Genomic DNA, 20,697 nt, shown 5'->3' on the forward strand with positions numbered 1-20,697 from the left:
ATGTACTTCCCGCCACAATTGAACTATTTAATGTACGGTTTATATATGCTTGCTGCTTTCGACTTTTTAGCTAAAATAAAATGGAAAACGAATCACGCCAATGCCTAGATTTCGCTTTTTGTAGTCCCCTGTTTGTGTTAGCCTAGCAAGCAGCTTTGTCTACCAGCTAACTGCTACTCATTATTTATTATTTTGCTACGACTAGAGAGTATTATAGGGACGGGAGATGAAAGTTTGTAAAAAGTGCATAAAAATAACGAAATAATTATATAGGTATTATGTGAATGATTTAATGATGCTGCTCTCAAACCCAAAAGCATAGCACAGCGATTTATTGATGTGTCATGGCAGCATTTGAAGCAGCTGTAATTTTGAGTGCTTAATTTATATTAGTAATTTATACAATTATTATACGATACAAAAACATGCATTAAATACGCAAAATATTTTATTGATAAGGCCAACAAACCGCAGAAGTGGATTGATTGAATGGCAAAAAGATGGAAAACAAAGGAAACCTATTTTTAAATACAGTTTTTTATTTCACATTTTGAATATACACATTGATATAAATATATTGTAGCTATATACACTAATTATGAAAGTTTATTGTAGGAGTCTTGCAAGCATATTCAATGGCACACAAACGAGAAGAAAATGAAAAAAAAATGGATAAGATTTTGCGTAGTTAACATATAAGAACTGTAAAGTGAAGATCCATACATATTTATATATACAAAACAAAAAACAAACAAATGCAGCTATATTATTGCAGCTATATTACTAAATAAATTATAAAACAAAAAAATCATACAGAAAAGATAAATTATTAAAACCTGTAAAAAACTAAGGAAAACAAAATAAAATTAGTTACATTAGTTACCAAATCCCAGAATAACTTCTCTGCTTTCACAGACGGCGGTCAAAATGTTGGGAAAGGTAATAAATCAAACAAAAATTGGGGGATTATTGTGATTCTAAATAATCTCCCTCTTAAATGGATTTCCAAAAGTGGTCCGATCGGACCTCTTTCCCAGACAACAGATCAGATTTAAATTGGTTATCAGCTTTGACATAATAAAAAAACATTACTTTTTGAGATATTTATTATAACAGTTTACTTAAACCTATTATCTTAGGGGGGTCTTATTAAAAAACTTACTAACATAATTGAATAAATTTTAATCAGTGGCTTGGTTATGAAGATAAGTTATCAGTAAAGTGAGTTTTTTTGAGGACTACGAAAAAAATAAATACATGTTATAATAAAGTAAGGAAACCTAGGGATCAAGTAGGTCTAGACAAGGCGGGCGGATGAGCAGGTTGCCACCGAAGTTGCCATCTGCTTTTCTACTTCGTTTCCATTTGCGATCCCCACCAGGCTAACGGCTCCTCCGGTGGCGTTGGCCAGCACTCGTTTGTAGTTGCTGCTGCACTGAGAATCCGCCACAGATCGTCCATCGCCCTCATCGCGTCGACACATATCAACGGAGTAGGGAGCTGCTGAGCTGGTCGAGTGAATCTCAAGACGACGCTCCAAAATATCAGCTGTGGTCAGTTCGCTGGCCTGCACCAAACTGCTATCCGGGACATTGCTAAGCCAGGGCTTGAGGATGCTCTTCTTCTGAATGGTGGCTGCCTTGCAGCGGCAGATGACGTCGGCGGGATCACCGCAAATGGGGCAGGTGGCTTCTACTATGGTGACCGTTGATACCTCCATTTCATTTCCCCCACCACCCACCACCGTGGGCATGGTGGCTCCGGATGAGCTGCCGCTCAGTTCCAACTCACTCACAGCATCCACCAGGGTTTTTAGGCCAGCAGCCGATGGTGGACAGCCATCTGAAATGGAAACCACCTCCTGTTCCTCATAGTTGGGACTCAACAGTAGCTTGGACAGCGGTGGAGCCATTCCCAAATTCAAATTTCGTTCGTGATACATCTCCGAAATGCTGGGTGTCAGTTCGCGGTTCATGTGACGCAGCATGCTGTCCTGCAGGCTCTTGGCACTTGACTTTGAAGACGGCGGAGCCTCCTCCTGCTTGGGTTCGTTGAGCAAATCGGCGTCCGATTGCGAGAAGTACAAGCTGGATGGATTGAAGACCACATTGGAGACTTCCTCCTCCTCGGGCAGGGCGAGGGGTTTTCTAGCAGCAGGTCCGCCGTTCATGGAGTTACCTCCTCCAGGTGTGCTCAATTCCGTCCTCACACTCAACCTGTCCATGAAGAGGGCATGTTCCTTGTTAACGCGAGCGGCTAGAGAGCTCTGGGCACTTCCCAACTTGATTTTGGGCTTGCTACGTCCTCCTGGACCCACGCCCAAGTTGTGAAAGGTTGGTGGTCGTGGTGGAGGCAGTGGTGGCTGCTGTTGCGGCATTGCTGCACTTACTCCGCGTCTCAGGACCGTGGCATGTCCGGATCCCTCCCAATCCGTCGTGCTGCTGGCGGAACTGGAACTATCCGGTCTCCTACTCATGGTTGTCGCTGCCGGCGGAGCTATTGCTGCCGAACTGGTCTGGGAGTATAGACTCCTAATGCGCGTCTGGTGGGCCAATGCCAGGGACAAACTGGGATCGGTCACTGGTGGACTGGGCGTAAAGGCGGCATCGCTCTCGCCACCTCCTCCAGGTCGGGATACCCTTACCGGAGCACGCATGCTGGCATAGCCCAGACGAGGATTGGACAGGCCAAAGCCCGCTTGAGTAGCATAGCCATCGGACAGGGAATGCTCGCTGTCGGTGGTGTTGGCCAGACTGGAATCCAAGGTGCCATTTAAAGCACCTCCTGCACCACCGATGGCTTCGGTTCGTCCGCCATCTGGCTCTCCACGACGTCGGACATATGAGATGAAGGCACTGCGAGGGTGCAGCGGAAGTGGAGCCTTATTGCCGCCGTTCACTGAGGGAGTGCTGCTGGCCGCCGGTGGAAGTGGAGGTGCATCCATCTCCGGCTCTGCCAAGGACTCACAGCTGCTGCTGTGGTCAGAGTCTGGACCCATTCCCACGTTCTTGGGCGCCTCGCGGGTGTCTAGAAAGGGGGAGAAAAATTATCATCTATATCACATGTTAAGCATTAACTAAAATCACATACCAAATAAGGCAAGGAGTGCCTGCAGCACAAACTGGCATTGACGGCGATTGGCCTGTTTTCCCGTGCGCAGGACCACCTGGTCAGCACCCACCTCCGTCAGGTCGAAGCCCACGGAAGCCAGCAGTTCATGGCAACCAGCTACCCTCCAGAGTCTCACACTCAACGGCATCTCAATGAAGCAAGTCTCGGCGATCACTTCCGTTTTAATAGAATTCGAACTGGAGCCCGTGATTGGCGGATTGGAGACCGGGAACTGGGCCAGAATATTGCGCATCACTGCAATAATGTCCTCCGCATACTCGGCACTATTTACATGCACCAACTTGGCCAGAGCCTGCAGAGTAGCCGGAGTCAGGGCAAGAAGAGCTTGGAGACTAGCCGAGCAGTGGGATAGTCGCTCCTCTGGGTCCGCTTGGGGGAAGAACACGCTGGACGGAATTCCATTGGCGGCTGGTTCGAAACGGAAGCCAACAGCCATCAGCAGATCCTTCCAACCGGCCACCGGACCAGCCTTGTTCTCGATGCTCTGTTGGGTGGTGTACATGGCGTTCTTCTGGCCACGGTGAATTCGCTGCAGACTCTTTTCCACCAGGTGCAGGCAGACGCGCAGTGCATCCCGACAACGCTCTGGAGTCCGGAGAAGTTCACAGAGGGCATGGCCCATGGCCACCTTGTTCGACAGCCTGACATTGCTGCCCACCAGAAGGAAACCAGCCCAGTTGGCCGGGTGGGCAAAGTGTTTGGTGTGCTGCACCGTTTGCATGGCTTCCGCCAAGGCCCTGAAAGAGATGATAAAACATGGATTTAAAAGGAATCATTTTTAAGGCACATTAGTGACTACTTACCGGGCTGCTCGGGCACCCTGCAACAAGGCAGAGTAGAAGGCACGCAAGAGGATTTTGGCCGCCGTTTCCGGAACGGGCCATAAGGAAATGAGCACGGCTCCAGCTCCGGCCAGAAGCCAACCGCCTGCCAGTTGGGCAACCCCGGCTCCGGTGATGGGTTCCACGGAGTGATAAGAGCTCATCACTACCAGGCGGGCACTTAGTCGCAAATGGCGTAATTCCGCGGCTGCCAGGGTGAAGTCCGCCATTTGGGGCTCATGTGGTTCCTCTTGCTGCTCCTGCTGCTCAGCCGTGACCACATCGCCGGGACTCAAGACCACAGCACCCGATTGCCAGCTAAGATTGGCCGCAAAGTGGACACAATCGGCGGACGGAAGTTCCGCCAAAACCGACTCCTTGGTGGCATTTGAACCGGCCAGGTTGGTGGCCTGTAGCATATCTGCCACCATGGCGGCCTCTTGCAAGGCTGCTGGGGATTCCGCTCCAGCCCAGCCCCAGCGTTCGGCGAGGGCGGATGGAATACGTGGTCCTCCCACCACCAGCGCTTTAGGCGGACGAGCTCGATCTCTTCTGGTTTTTGGACGACTGCGTAGAGATTGCAGTGAGGGAGCGGTGAGGATGGCACATCTTTCGGACAGATACTCCCCATCCTCTCGAGCTGCCCGCAGAATGGCAAAGGGTACCAAGTACAGCGAGCTGTCCAGTACTAAAATAAGTTCCCTTCTGCCCTGTCTGCTGGCATTTGCTCCTCCAGCTGGCAGTAGATCATCAAAAGGAGCTAGCAGCAGATTGTACAAAGTGTGGAGGCAGGATGGTCCCCGCCAGGCAGGCAGGGCTGGAGCTCGCCGGGAGCTACGACTGCCCACTGATCGCGTGGAACCCTGCAAACTGGCCACGGAGCCACCCACCGAGCCCACCGAGAATAGTGAACTCAGGGAGTAGTTCGAGGAGTTAAGCAGCTGATTGCGGCTCACCATGCGCAGAAAGCCTCCTCCACCAGATCCCCCAGCTCCAGGCAGATCTTCCAGCAGCTGCTCCGTACTGGCGCGCCAGCCACTGCCATCGCCTTCGTGCAGGAGACTCTGAGAGTTTACACCCAGATTATCTCTTACTAGGTTTACATAACGTTCCAGTAATCCATTGGCTTGCGCTTGATCTTCTCCCTGGTCGCGTTCCCTGTCTAATCCCAGTTCCCTCTGCATTTCCAGTTCCTCCTCCTCCTCGCTGAGGGATAGTGGAAGCTGCAAGCTGTGGGCATCTATCTTGGCGGCATGGAAACGCACGATTCCGGTTTGTGGTTGCAACAGCCAGGCGAATAGTTGCTCCCCAGCCAAGCTGTAGTAAAGTACGGGCATCCTTCCCCGGTTCACCGTCTCCTGGATGGCCTCGCTGTTGGCCAATGGAACCTTGGAGCTTTCCCCGCTCACGGCATCGGCTCCTCCACGAGCCTTGCAGCGCTCGGCGGCCACTAATGCATCCTCGTTGCGATTCAGTGCCACCAGCAGCAGTTGGAGCAGATGGTAGCAGCTCGTCTGCAGATCGTAGAGTGCCTGTCGCGTCTCCGGACTCCGTTGTTCATGGCGCACGGATTCCAGCAGCTGAGCGGCGGTTTCCAGTTGGAGGTTGGCTCCCTCGTCGTCGCCAGAGGAGCGAAGGGCAAGACCTAAGGAGGAGAAGCAGGGATACGGTTAAAAAAGGATAACCAACTTAAAATGCTTATAAGTATACCTCGAATAATATAAAAAATCATTTATAAAACAAAATTTCTCACAATCCACTCCATTGAGTGACCAATATGGTTTAAAGCTTTAAATTAACTAACATTTTATGAAAACAATAAGTAACCAATAGAGTATTACTGGACATCAAAATACATTTAACGTTTTTTTTAGTAGTAGTCCAAACTTAAAATCCAGTTAAATTATAATCAAATTTTTTAAAATATCAATATCTAAACTAAACCAGCTATTATCCACTCACCTAATTGATGTCTTATTTTGGCCTCCTCCTCTGACTTTCCCATGGACTGTGCACTGGCCAATCCCTGCCGCAGATAGTCCACCGCCTGACCGTGCTGCTCCAGCTGATGGTGCACCCTGCCCAGGGCCAAGCACGCCATTGCCTTGGCCAAACGATCCGAACTCAACTCCAATTGCCGTTCATAGCACTTGAGGGCTTCTGCCTGCTGACCCAAAGATTCATGGACGGATCCCAGATTGCTCAAGGCCCTGGCCTGCAGGGCGGGCGCAGAGAGTTCCGTGCAGATCTGCAGATCCTGCCGGTGCAGCTCCAATGCCTCTGAGTGCTGACCCATTCGCTGCTGCACCTGTCCCAGGGCACACATGGCATCCGATTCCAGGGCTCGATCCTGAAGACCCTGAGCCAGCTCACGCTGATGTTCCAGGCAGTTCAAAGCCTGGGTATGATTGCCCAGAGCGGCATGGACGTGTCCAAGGTCTCCGTAGGCCAGTGCCTTGATCTCTGGACTGTGCAGCTCGTGGGCCACCACTAGACGCTTCTCCAGGCAAACCAAAGCAGCCGGCAGTTGTCCCAGTGCCCTTCTAGCTTGGCCCAATCCTCGATAGGCGCGCTCCTGATCCCGGTGGCTTGTCAAACCAAGTGCTAGCTGAAGCTGCCGCTCATGACACTTCAACGCCTCCTCGTAATCTCCCAAAGCAGCATAACAATCCCCCAAATGTCCCAGGGCTCGAGCACGATCAGCCTGAGTAGATGGCAGAGAAACACGCTCCAGGGTGCCCAACTGCGCCTCCAGGCAGCCAATGGCTGCCTCATAGTGGGCCATGTTCAGCCGAGCAATGCCCAGGTTTCCATGGGCCTGGGCCTCCACTGCAGCATCCCGTTGCTCCTGAGCCCGCTCCAATTGCTCCTGGTAGCACTTAACGGCGTTTGTCCAGCTGCAGAGTGCCATGTGCACGGCTCCCAAGTGTCCATGGGCACGACATTCGCCGGATAAGTCGCCCAGCTCCTGGCGCAGCGTCAACTCCTGGGTGTGATGACCCAGTGCCTTGTCCCAGCGCCGCATCAGTCGATGAGCCATTCCCAGGGCACCACAGGCAGCTGCCTCCATCGAACGATCTCCAGCAGCTCTGGCTAATGCTAACTGACGTTGAAACAGCTTGATGGCCTCCTGGAGATTATGATTTAGTTTTATTTAAATATACGCAGAAAAATTGTTTGAGGGTAGTACATTTAGCCATTGAATAATGTTAAAATTATAGTATAAATTGCAATTTTTTTATTTTTGCTCTAAACAAAGTTAATATAATACACACCTCATGTGATCCCGTGCGGACTAGAATATCTCCGATGTTTCCAAGGGCCCTGAACTTTGCCGGCAGTTGGTTGGTGGCATGGGCCACCGCTAGAAACAGCTGCTGGCACTCTAGGGCGGCGGCAGTGTGTCCCAGGGCAAGATGGGCTAGACCTAGATTGCAGTAGGCCCTTCCCATGTTCGGACGATGCTGGGCGTCCTTGGCTAGGGCCAGATCCTGGTCATAGTACCTTACCGCCGCCCGGTAGTTGCCTAGCGAAAAGTGGGCATAGCCGAGCAGATGGCACGCCTTGCCCTCGGCGGCCACGTCACCCAGTTCCTGGGCGAGCATAAGGTAGCTCTCGTAGTGTGGCACCGCCTCCTCGTACTCCTGCCTTCCGCTGAGGCAGTTACCCAGGTTGAGCAGGGCACACGCCTCGCCGGCGGTGTCTTTCAGGGATCTGGCGGTGGCCAGATGAGCCCTATAGTGGGTGAGGGCTGCATCATGGGCACCTAGAGCTTGATAGGCCACCGCCAGATTCCCGTGCGTGGCTGCCTCGGCACTGCGATCGTGCACCGCCTGATTGATGGCCAATTCCTGTTTGTGGTATTTCACCGCCGCCTCGTAGTTACCCGCCATGTGCGCCATCCTGGCCATGTTTCCATAGGCCTTGCCCATGCCCGTCCGGTCGCCCAGGGAACGGGCAATCCCCAAATGCGCCTGGTGCAGCTTCAACGCCGCATCGTGGGAGCCCAGCATCTGGTAGACAATGCCCAGATTGGAGCACGCCCTGCCCTCGCCCAGTTTATCTCTTGCTGCAAGCGCCATGGCCAACTGCCGCTCATGAAATCTTTTCGAGGCACTGGCGTCGCCGGCACAGCGCGCCGCATGACCCAATCCCGCATAGGCGGCAGCCTCCATGGACCGATCACCCAGAGCCTGGGCAATCCGAAGTACCTGCTCATGGCAGGCAGCCGCCTGAGTGAACTGCCGCCGCTGATGGTGGGCAGAACCCAGATTGGAGTACGCCCTGGCCTCCTCCACCTGGTCGTGCAGCTTGCGGGCCAATCTCAGGTGCTGCGAATGGCAATCCAAGGCGGCTTCACACTCTCCAAGGGCCAAATACACCGCACCCACATTGCCAATCTCCCGAGCCTCTTGCAATCGATCTCCCAGTTGCTTAAAGAGCTGCACACACTGCTTGTGGGATGCCAAAGCATTTGGGTAATCCCCGCTAGCCGTGTAAACGTGACCCAGTGAGGTCAATGCCGCCGCCGCCGCCTGCGTATCCTTGCACTTCATGGCCAAAACCAATTGGTAGCGATGCGCCGTGAGTGCCTCCTTGTGGGCTCCCTGGCTGAAGTAGGCGGAACCCAGATTGCCATGTGCCCGACACTCACCAGCCGTGTCGCCCAGGGATTTGGCCACTGCCAGATCCTGCTGCATATAGCCAATCGCCTGATCCAATTGATTGAGAGCCCAGTGGGCGGAACTCAGGGCGCTGAAAACGGAACCTCTTAACTTCAGGGAGCAACTGCCGATGCGAAGGGCAGCCTCCAGAACGGACACCGCCGCCGGATACTGGGAGGCCTGGAGGAGCTCCTGACCCACCACCGAGCTGACCACAAACGGCGACTCCTGCAGCTGCATGGTGCGCAGCTGCTGCAACGTGGGCTCCAGGGCCACTCGCAGTGGACTTTTCAAGGAGGCCTCCACCAGGCCTCCCATCAGCTGCTTGTTGGTAGGTTCCTGCGCTAAACCGGATGCGAAGGAGGCCAGAGCCTCGCCATAACGCCCCAAACACTGCAGTGCCACGCCCTGGCGAAAGTAAGCCTTTGGCCACTTGGGACACAAGTCCCTCGCCTGCGTGGCATCCTGCAAGGCGGCTGCAAATTGTCCTTGTTTCAGCAGGGCTGCCGATCGATTGCTGTACAGGATGTGGTTGCCCGGATCCAGCTGCAGTGCATCCGTGTAGAGCAGCACCGCCGTGGCGAAGTCACCGCTCTGGCAGGCGGCGTTCGACTGACGCACCTTCTCCAAGAATAGGGCGCGGTTCGCTGCGGGCAACTCCGGTGTGCATTCCGGCTCATTCTACGGAGGAAAAAATAGAAAAGGGGAATACAAATAAATAAAATATAATATTTTTATATCATCAAGTTTTTTTTTATAAATAAAATGCCCAAAAGGGGATTACAAATAAATAAATTATATATTATTAATTGGTGATTATATTTCATTTGTTCATTAATATTAAAAATATCTTATGATAACTTCAAATGATATTTTTCCCTCTGCAGAGTTAGCATTGATTATTGGCCAAATTACTGGGATGAAGAGCATTCCACAATGCGATGGCCTAAGTAGAGCAATAAACACAACTGTACAAATGTGGAGGAGCAGGCGGAGAAAGGAGTGGCAGGAGAGGATTTGCAGAATTGAGGGAAGAGTTGGGATGATTGCACATCTGCCGCTGTTATTGGGAAGAACAGTGGGCTACATTTCAATTTTTTCGAATACTTGGTTTACGGGGTGTAATCAGGCAAATTCCTAAATGGATTAAAAAAATAATAGTTTTGAATGGCTTTATATATCTAAATAAATTTCAATATTATTTAATTATGTCTTTATCTCGAAAAACAAACTCGAGCGAACTTTTTGCCTTCTTGAAAAATTGATAAAACTATTTATTTAATAGATTTAACTTGTTTCCGTTGTCTCTCGTGAGGAAATATTCAGAAGATTTGTTAAAAATAAATTTTTTTTTAAAACCCTTAGGAACCCTTTTTATATTCCTAATTCTACAACGACCCTGTTTCAATTGCTTATTCCTTGGAACTTTTCCAGGCAATCTCCTGCCGAGCTACGAGTGACCCACTGTGCGGTCGTCACTGGGTTGTAATTATGTTAAATGCCGACGCACCAGCTTGGCGGCCAAGTCGCCTGCCCTCGGAACACAGGTATACATAGGAAGGTATGCGGCCACCGAGTCACGTTTCCCGGCCAACTGCTGTTCACAGCTCGCACAGCTCACATCTCACAGCTCCCGATCCTGTTCGCCGGCCTGGCCATCAAATGCGGAAGCAATTCCACGAATTCGTGGCCCAAGAACCGAACTGAGCCACGACTGTTGGTGAATCAGTAGCCTGGTGGTAGCTAGAGTTGAGGCCTTTTTTGGCATAGTCCACCGAAACCGATGGCCATGGTCACGGCCGCGAAACGAGACGAGACCGTGACAACGACGTGAAAATTTTTACATATTTTTTGAAGCAATTAAATGCAATGAGTATGCAAATGCATTAGGCAGCAGCATCGCCGAAACGGCGACCGAGTCCCAGTTGGCCAGTCCTTGATATGGGAGATATAGGATAGCAAACGTGGCCAGCAAGTGCTCATGATCCAGCTAGATTTGCCTTCTGGCCGGACTCCCAGCCACAGCTCCGAATAAATCAGCCAGCTACAAAGTATCTGACAGATGCAGAACGCAATTTTCGTTTTATGCAGCTTATAAAAGCCGGTAACGGACTTGGCCCCAGCAATAAGCCCCAAATGAAGAGGGCGTTACCAAAAAAACAAAGAAAAAAGATGGGTCCGGGAAACGAATTTAAGAATACCCTTGCGTATTATAAAAAATTAAAGAAAAATATTTTGGTAAAAAAAAAATTAAAAACATATTTCCATGTGTATTGTTGTATAGAGTTATCTAGTTATATTACCAAGCTTTGAAAAATGATTGTTAAAAAATATATATTGAATTATTTATGGAACTTATTTAGTGAATACTTTGGCTTTATAAAAAAGTTTTGAATATAATTTTTAACCTGGAAAAACGGTGATCCTTATGTGTATTAAATCTATATGCAGTTTACCAATTTTCAGCCCTATGTATAACCTAAATATTTTATGTTTTCATGTTTTTTCATGTTTTCCTTTCTGTGTTGCAAACTTTTGGTAAAATTAATAATACTCCCCGCAAGGGTAACAAAAAGAACCTGGACTCCTCATCTTCGGAGCGTTGGCGGTGCTACCCGACTAGATCTTGCAGACGAGATTGCGGGGCTGCTGCCAATGGTCAAAGTTAAATAAACACGCACAGGGGAACATGCCCTCCAAATGGCCAACGAATATCTTCGGCGGAAGGGAGCGCGCTCTGAGAATCCCGACGGAATGGCATTAGCAGATGTAATCATTTTAACCAAAATAATAATAATAGCAGTTAGGGGGAACTTGAGACGAAATGTCGATGACTTAGGATAAGCCCAAGCTGTGGGAATTCTGAATAGGAATAACGTGATCCAGCAATGACAGATAGAAGACGTTACTTCAAAGTACAGGAGAGTTATGTTTTTTTTTAAAGGCTAAGATTTTTGTATTTTTAACGATTAAATGGAGTATTTAAACTTAGAGTTTTACAGCACATAGCTTAAAGCATTTTATATTTTTCTAGTTTAACTAAAGATTCATAAAAGGATGCCTATAAATGTAAATAAAAATAGTAACTTTTATTGGTTTAATTTCTTTTAAATAGTTGACTACAGCTTTTGTTAACTCTTTTCATTCTATAAAGACTGCCACATGGCTTGAGACATTTTTATTTCCTTTAGTGGATAACCTGAGGATAAGTAACAAGCACTTCTCTTTACAAGTATGTGCATCGGCTAATTAACTGCCTTTCTTTCTTCTCCAGAGGGTATGAATCTCTGTGGATCTTTTTCTGCATTCGGTGCCCTTTCGCTCCGTTTTTGTTGCGCCGTTCTGTATGTCAATTCAGGAATTGGCGCCCAAATGGCACATAGAGAAGTCATGTAAAGTGATAGGCCAGCCATCTCGCTTCGCCAATTCCAGCTAAATTGGCAGCAGCAGCAGCAGCAGTTGCAGTTGCAGCGGCAACATGGCCAACAGCAACAGCAGCAAACCAACAGCAGCATTTTAGAAAATAGTCAAAGACGGACAAGAATTTTATGCAATGGGAAAAGGGAGAAAAAGCGGGTAGAGAAAGGAAGTCGGCGTTGGAATTCAGGAATGTAAAAGAAAAACCTGCGATTCGAGAACTGGTCGTTGGTTTCTTGGCTGTCCGCCCAGCACAAGAGCAAAAAAAGGGGAAAAAATAAGAAAGAAAAAATAAGCGCTCAGTAAGACAAAAAGTGGCACCCGTAGATGCACTCGGGCGGCTGCCTGGAACCAAAACGGGCTGGTATGTGTTAGCCAACTTGGTTTCTATACGTATAGTTATATGTCTGTTTATATCTGTGTGAGAGCTAGCCCCAGAGGCTGGAGCATCGATAAAGTCCACCGCATTGGAATGCGAACAATTTCACGATTGCTTGTGGCGCACACTGGCATGTTTTGCGCTCCACTCGAGAATTTTGTTGCAATTTAACGCGTAATAAAATAATTAGCTGCGGGCTGAAGTCCTCCTACTACTAATTCTCCAGCGCCTCTTCCCCCAAAAATCGCACAAGCTGGGCGGATTATCCCTAATTATTCCATTGCAGCGTAGGCAGGAGATCTAGGCACTCAACTCTGAATTTTATTTGCCAACGTCGAACTCGATCGGTATTATGTACTATCTTTCTTCAACTACTTAATTTAACTGTATTTATTTATTCTCAGGTTAAAAGCCAATTGAAAAAACCCTAATTAAAATAAGACCATATTTTGAACGCTATAGACTATATATACGTAGATCACCAGGAACTTTAGTTTTCTTTTATTTATTTACGTTAACCTTAGGAGATGTATTTTTTTAACATTTTGTTTTAGCTTAGATGGTCTAAAAAATTTAAAATTCCTAAGTATAACATTTCTAAAACTATGCACCAATAAAACAACCTAGTAAATCCCTTAGTAAGTACTAAAATATACTAAAAATTTTGTTTCCTTTTGGGTTTTTATGCTATGTGGTTTTTCTAAATTAAAAAAATTTTAAATTCAAAATAAAGATATTTCTTATTTCTATTGCTCTTTTTTCTATCAGTGTAATTTTATAACTATTTTGATTATTCATAAATGGCTATAGATACCATTAGTTTTAGTCTTATTTTTTTTACTAAGGTCATAAAAAGACTTTTTATTTTACTACATAAAAATATAATAAATGATCTGCCTAGCCTATGTTAATTAAATAACATCACGGTCTTTCTGACTCATCACATTGCATTTAAAGTAAACTTTAAAGATGCCCGTGTTTAGGCTTTAATAGGAATCGACATTAGTCTGGAATTTATGCACTCATTTAGCTGCTGTAGCCCCCAACCAACCCGAAATTCCTGGCCACGCTTCTCTGATCGCAGAATCTGGGGGAGTGCGGATGGGAAATGGGAATGGGATTGGGTCTTGGAATGGACAGGGGAATGGGAATGGTCACTTCCTATCGTCCGTCTAGCTGGCAAAAGGGACACTCGAAAGGCAGGCAGCAAGTCAGTCAGTCAGTCGGCGAGACAGGCCGCAGGGGTCTGGATCTGGATGGTCGACTCTGACTCCCAGACTCCCTGGTGCGGGGATTCCGAATTCTGGACTGGTACGTCGCGCAGACAGGGACTGAAACTTATCCAACATCGTTGACGTTGTCGTCTGTTCCTCAAGATGTTGGCTCTTTTTTGTTCTTGCCCCTGACATGACAGCGCGGAATATGATGAAAGGGCCGGGCAAAGAGTCAGGGTCAGGAGCTGGGGTTATTCCCATTCCCAATCCCAGTTCCGTTCGCAATCCATGAGGTTTTGCGTTTTGGTTTCGGCATTTTTATCTCCCCGCTCGGCTGGGCTTTTGTTTAATTTGGCCCTTGTAGCTAAGCCCTTTTGTAGTCTTGCCGCTGAGTTAATCAACATTGAAATCATTTTGCCATCATTTTGATTATTGCCCCTGATTGTTTTATTTCTTTTTCCTGTGTTTTTTTTCTCGTAAGTACTTGTGTATCTCTGCCTCATCTCTTTGTTGAAATTTTGGAGAGCGTAATGCCTGATTAAGTTTAATATATTTGAAGGCCATAAATAATTGTCATGGTGTTTGGAGCTGCAAACTGGAAATACCTGGTCGGCAAATATGTATTTTTTTGGGTGGGGAAAAGGGGAAATGGGAGGGTAGGGGGTTTGACTTACAAAACAATAATTGAACAATAATTCGATTTCCTTTCGCCTTTCGACTTACCTCGGAGAAATCCCGCTGCGACATCTTATTCAGCAGCTGCTCGCCAATTTTGGCATTGTTCTCATTATTACTGGCGTGATTATTTGCATTAAAGTTTAATGGCAAATTTATAATGTTCTCATAATTCGTCATTTGTGTGCCAGCTAGGAATCATTAGGGGGCTCTCAGTTCTCTGTTTTGATTTCTGGGTTCTGTTTCTGCAAACAAAAGAAGAGTATGTGGTGTTTATATGTAGAGCGGTTTTGAAGAGAGGGATAATACAAAAATAAATACATAAGCCAAAGCTCCTGACAATGAGACTTTCCAATGCCAGGGATTTCTAGGGAAGCCAGAGTCGCCTCTTATGCAAATATTGGCCGATCCTCAGCCGCAGTCACATAAACTTGACAATTGAATGTGGCCATAAATTTGTGCGATCCCCAGACCCCCTCCCCTTTCCCCTTTTGAAAGCCAAGACTTGGCGCACAGTGGCCTCAACTTGGCTGAGAATTCTGTTGCCACTTTGGGTTCGGTTTTTTTTATTTTTGGTGTCGACTCTGGGTTGCCGAGATTCTGATTGCGCCATTCACTTGCCAGCGGCGCCTGCCTATCATCAGCATCGGAATTGAAAACCGCCTCTTCCCTTCGAATTTGTTATCATTTAATTGGCTCGCCTTCTAGAGAAAGTTGCAGAGAGCCAAAACACACAAGAGGCTGTAATTAAAATCCACAAAATCACAAAATCAATTAAGGCAGGCGCTTTTCATAAGCGGAAATTCGCAGAGCCTGAGATGCGATTCGACCCATTCTCATGTGGCAATAGTGCGTGTCTTTTAATAGGCTTCCATTGTTGGCCAGAAGCCATAGATACACACGGCCTTAATTGAAATGTTAGGCCCCGTGACATGAGTTGAGTTGAGTGACAGGGCCTAGGAAAACCGCAGTCAGTATGGATCCCTGTCCCTGGGAAGAAAAGCCGTACGTTCCCTCTGAATTCATTTCAATGCAACTGCCGCGGAATTCTAATTAAAGGATTGGGAATTTCCCGAGTCAAATTTTATTGAGTGCACAATACAACCACTGACCACCGGCAATTTTACTTCGCTTTGCCATATTATTATGACCGCTGCTGTGCTCTCAATTCACTGGCGCTTCTCGGGCAAATTGCCAACAAATAGGCATAAAAAAAGGAATCATAAACCGTAATGCATTCAGCCTGCTGTCATAAAGCGCTTATCAATTGGCCAGCGTCTGTGTGGCGGCACTTTTAACAGTTCGCTTTTATTACTTTTATTGGCTGTGTTTTTCTTATTTTCCACCAACTGCTCGGCATTTTTTTTCCTTCACAATTATCATTCGTTTCTGCGATTGCGAGTTTTTGCCGGCTTTTAACGATTATGATTCCCGGTTTCATAGCAAATGAGCTAATTTAGATGCCTTAATGGTTTTATAATTGTACTTGGTCGCAGCTTTTTATGGCCAATGTTTCGGTTTATTTTTTTTGTGAGCTGCAGATTTTGATGCCCGGCGAATTGTTCGGTTTTGATTAAGCTTTTTTGTCGAACTTTTTGCGAGAGAAACTGCAAGTTCGTGCCCCAAGTCTTTTGTTTTTTTTTAGTTGGTTGGAAATAAAGTCATCGCAGATGTTTATTAGTTAATGAAGTAGGAAATCTGAATATATCATTGGTTTCCAAATTTGTTAGCCTTGGACAACATCTCTTCAGATCATGAATTGGCCTTGGACTTGGAAAAAAAGATGTCTACGTTAACCCAAGCCCATTTTTCCAAAACTTTAAAAAGACACTTAATAAAAATACGAATTTAAAGGTACAATAATGAACTCCAAAATCACTAAGTTATAAGTTTAAAATGCATTTAGTTAAAAGGCTTGTTATTGGTAGAGCTCTGCAGTTTGAACAAGTTTTTAACATTTTTCCCAACTCTTTTTTGCATCCTTACCCCCTACTCACCATGTTTTGCGATTGGGGAAACACATTTTTTATTGCCCCAAATAAGGCATAGTGTGTAGTTTCTTGTCTCTTTTTGTAGCTAATGAACTCTCCCACTTTATTTGCACCCAAAAGTCAACAAACGCCACACCAGCACCAACGAGAACCGCTTTGAATTGCTTTTGTCAGGTCATTAGCGTTGACTAAAGTCGCCTTAACTCAGACTCCTTTGGGAGGGGGTTCCACAACCCCACAACCCCTTCTGCTGCCAAGCCACTGTCACCGTAACAAAGTGTTGCAAGAAAGTTGCATTTGGCTACGACGTTGGCGGTCGTTTAACGAGCACAAAACCCAGCCCTGGGCAACATGGCAACAACAACACGGATGAGGAGGAGGACTCGGCCGCATTAACCAAAAAAAAAACATGACCACCGATGGTTCAGATGCTTCAGAAGAGGCGGCGGGCATGCTGAGACTTTATTACAACTTCTATAAATGATTTCCGCTATTAAAGTGAAACATTTTTGCATAATTTTTCACTTAGAAAGGACAACAAGGCAGCGGGCACCAGGCACCAACGAAATCGATCAGGAACCGATGGGTGAGGAGGTAATCGGGGGAATTCCTCACGCTTCATGAGGCCCGCCAGGTATGCCCGAAAATTCCACACACGGCACCATACAACGCCTACCCAGACCCAGGCCCATTTATATATGTACCATATACTCGTGATCCGAGTTAAGAAGGCCCTCCTGCCAGACCTCGTTCATCGTCATCGTCAACGTCTTCTTCGGTTGGTTTTTGATAATGCCTCCCTCCTCCATCACCAACGCCGTTCTGAAGACCCCTCCTCCGATTCGTCCATCTCGTAACCTGTTGAAATGTGTGACAAATTGGGCGTAAAGAGGCCCTGGTCCTTCCTCCATCCCAGAGATTCTGTCCCATTAAACCCCCGAGCATGAAACGTGGGCGTGACAGCAACGATTTTGGTTCGGATTTTTTTTTAACTTTTCTTTGGCCCAAAATGCCGAAAAATATATTTGGTGCGTTCTTAGTGCAGAAAATTGAGTCATAAATTATTATGTTTATTACATTTTGAGCTTAAGTGCAGTTGGTGGGATGCCTGTGTGCATTAATATATGGGCATAGTAAGGAAAGGACTTATAATAACCATAGCGAGCTAATAAAATATAATCAAGATCATAAATATGTCTTGTACTTAAATTATTTTAATCTGTAAAGTTTGTGTGCAATCACTTCCTAGTTTTAAGCCAATTTACTTATTTTTAATGATCTGTGATTACATCACTACTATTTTAATCTATGAAAAAATACAATTCTTGTTCACATTTTATGGCCCAACGTATTTTCTAATCAAAAGTAAGCCATTTTTGATTTCATCTCAATTTGGTTTATATTTCATATACCTGTCCTCCTTCTGTTAAAATTGAATTTCCCAGGGTTTTTATCGCTGTCACTTTCCCCTTTAAATGTCCGCGTCTTTTTCAACACATTGGACACTTGTTAACGGACAAATCGGCAACAAAATTAATCACACAACATGAGATGTGTTGCGGCCAAAAGGCGTTTAAGTTTTTTCATAGGCTTTGGGTTTTCGCAGCCGTAACTGGCATCTTGTACAATTTCTTAAAAACTCATTAAAATTGTTGGCTAGCCGAGAAACATACGAGTGGTGGAAACATATTTCCCAGTTGCCACAACATGAAAACAGCATTGAATAGAAAAAGGAAACCAGGCGGACGAAAGAAGAAAGATGCAGGCAGGCCAAACGAAAAGCAATTTTAATGAAGCCAAAGTCGCAGTCACTTGTTGCAGTTGCAGTGGCTGATGTTGCAGTTGCAGTTGTTTCTGTGGCAGGCCGCATTGTTGCTGCCTTATAAGCACGGCATGCATTTGTTGCCCGCAATGCGAGTGGCACGATGTAATTGACATCATTAGACTAAAGCGCAGCGGGTTCGACTAGAAAGTGGCCGGCTCTTCCTCTTCCTTCCCGGCCGAGCGGCACCGTTAGCCATATTACCGTTCTGCGGGCGACACAACCCACCCACTGCAAGTTCGTGTCCTCAGTCTATTGTATTTTTTTTAGTTAATTCAAAAAGAATTTATATGGAAACTACTTTCTGCTATGTACTTTAAATTTAATTTAAATGAAAGGAAATTTCTTTCTAAAATACATATATGATTAAGGTAGACACAAGTTAATATCTTTTGGATTTATGGTGAAATATAACTAAAAAATTTACCTATCATGCATTTTAATAAAAGTATTATCAAGAAATAATAAACAAATTTAAATAATATTATAATCTTTATTTTGACTTACAATTTTTCATACTAATTGTAAAAGCCGTAACAAGAAAAGGAAATTGAAAAAGTTCGTGTCCTAAGTCTATTGATTTGTTAGCAAATACTCATTAGAGATAATCATTGTTCATCCACTTGAACATTGTATTGACATCACGAAACAATTTTATAATTAAATATATATATTTCAAATTTTCGGTTTGATCTAGAAATGACTTTAAAATTAAATTTGAGTCACTTCTGGAGAAAAATATGTACAAGCTAGCATTTTAATTTTAAAATAACTTGTTAATTTAATAGCCTACTATGCCTCAATTTAAAGGTTTTAAAGATTTCACATCATTAAAACAAAGTCCGATTTACAAGTAACCCCTGCCCTGCACAGCACCCGATTACCGTTCCACGGGCCGCACGACCCTCAGCGATGGGGAAAACGCCAAGGAACCCCACTGCGAACCAACGAGGCCCCAATTATGCAAATTATTAAATGAAAATAAAAACTAATATAATTATTTTCGTGCTGGAGATTCGAGTTCCTAATGCGATTGTCACATAAATTTCGAGTTTAAGCATTTTCGGTCAAGACTTTAGTTGAAAATTTATGGGGATTCATGCTCACCATGGAATGTGGCTGGAGACTGGAGACTGGGACTGGAAACCCCTTATTTTGTTCACCACTCTCTTCTTTTCTTTTTATTGTTTCTCGCTTTGTTTAATAACACAGGTTCTGCAGAATTACATTGAATTAATTTAATGGGATAAAATGTGGCACATCAAATGGTAGTTATACGGAATTAGAGCAAAATTAGTGTCGATTTTCTAACGATTTACTGGATATTAGGTCAATAATAATGAGTAATGATCGGTTTTGCTTAATTTATAAAGTGAGATTGATTAATTTGCTTAACTGCGTGACCGTTATTTGTTTTGTAAGATTTTATATACATTTAGGAATTATGAAGAGAGGTTGCATAAATTAAAAATTCATTTTTATGGCTCTTATGTGTCATTTTGGTTAGTAATTTATGTAGAATACTGCTTGGCCAACAACAAGAATCCGAGTAAGAGGAAGAAGGTGAAGTCGCACTCACACACACACGCACGGAAAAACACAAACGCGGGTCAAACAAGTCAAGCAACTTTTTTCATCTCTTTGGCCAATCTTCGGATTGCCTTCCTTTTTTCTTCTTCTTTTTGTTTCTCTTGTTATTAGTAGCATTTACTTTGGAATGCACCAAAGCGAGAACGTTTCGGAAAAAATGTACAAAAGCCACAAGTGCACAATTGAAAAAATCGGCTGGAAAATGCTTTTGGCCTGGTTTTCTTTCCAGCACAGAAAGAGAGCAAAAAGGAGAAACAGAAAGAGAGATAGAGAGAGAAATTCGAAAATTTCCGATCGCGAACAGATGTCAAAGTGGTCGAGTTCAAAGGCCGTTTTGCCGAAAATCGTTCAGCTTTTTGGTTCGCATTTTTTCGTAACTTCACTGGCTTTCCGTTTCATTTTTTTTGTTTGTTGGCCTGACCAGCAACAAATTTGCAACAGCAACCGCTACACACACTAGCACACACACACTCACTGGTAGTTTTTGTTGTTGCTCGAAACGGAGTCCGCGTTTTTGTTAAGTTGTTGTTCGAGCCGCATGCAAAATTCAACTGTGGCGAGAAGATCGAGATTCAAGTCGGGAGAGCGGCTTAAAAAACAGGTACACAACTATGTGGCGCCACAAAACCCATTATAACGAGGTGATCTGGTCACACCAAGAGACGCGAGAGACCGATTAGGGTTGCCAGGTGATCTTATGCACTGAAACAAAATTTCATGCCCTGAATCAGGACTCTGGATATTGTTAGGATGATCATTGCATTAGTTTTCCTACATCTTGAAGCCGTATCTTTGAACTGTGTGCATATTACATGTCTTTCAATACTGTGGCCGAAAAATAAATCGTATTTTGTTGATCGTTACAAATACAAAATGCGTAATTGTGAAAAATCGATTTTTTTAATATTTTAAGCTACAAATATTACTACAACTACCTAGTCTAAGCTAAATATTATAAACTGAGTAAGTACCTCCCAAGAAAGGACACTTTA

At 45.4% G+C, this 20,697-nt stretch overlaps 1 protein-coding gene across 3 annotated transcripts; it reads right to left on the reverse strand.

Annotated features, from left to right (window-relative positions):
• Window positions 1–222: 222 nt before the first annotated feature.
• On the reverse strand, window positions 223–20,244 carry LOC119553658 (tetratricopeptide repeat protein 28). 3 transcript variants are annotated; one of them, XM_037864148.1, is made up of 8 exons: window positions 20,181–20,244; window positions 19,223–19,330; window positions 14,351–14,541; window positions 7,229–9,298; window positions 5,916–7,083; window positions 3,936–5,598; window positions 3,091–3,869; window positions 223–3,027 (listed from the first exon to the last, which is right to left on the reverse strand). In XM_037864148.1, exons 3-8 carry the CDS (start codon window positions 14,480–14,482, stop codon window positions 1,298–1,300), a joined length of 7,542 nt encoding a protein of 2,513 aa, XP_037720076.1. In that variant the 5' UTR covers window positions 14,483–14,541; window positions 19,223–19,330; window positions 20,181–20,244; the 3' UTR covers window positions 223–1,297. The 3 variants fall into 3 exon arrangements, with proteins under 3 accessions (XP_037720076.1, XP_037720074.1, XP_037720075.1); XM_037864146.1 differs by having other exon boundaries at window positions 14,351–14,547; XM_037864147.1 differs by lacking the exon at window positions 20,181–20,244 and adding an exon at window positions 19,695–20,039 and having other exon boundaries at window positions 14,351–14,547.
• Window positions 20,245–20,697: the final 453 nt, after the last annotated feature.

The sequence above is a fragment of the Drosophila subpulchrella genome, chromosome 3L (genome assembly GCF_014743375.2).
Source record: "Drosophila subpulchrella strain 33 F10 #4 breed RU33 chromosome 3L, RU_Dsub_v1.1 Primary Assembly, whole genome shotgun sequence".
NCBI lineage: Eukaryota > Metazoa > Arthropoda > Insecta > Diptera > Drosophilidae > Drosophila > Drosophila subpulchrella.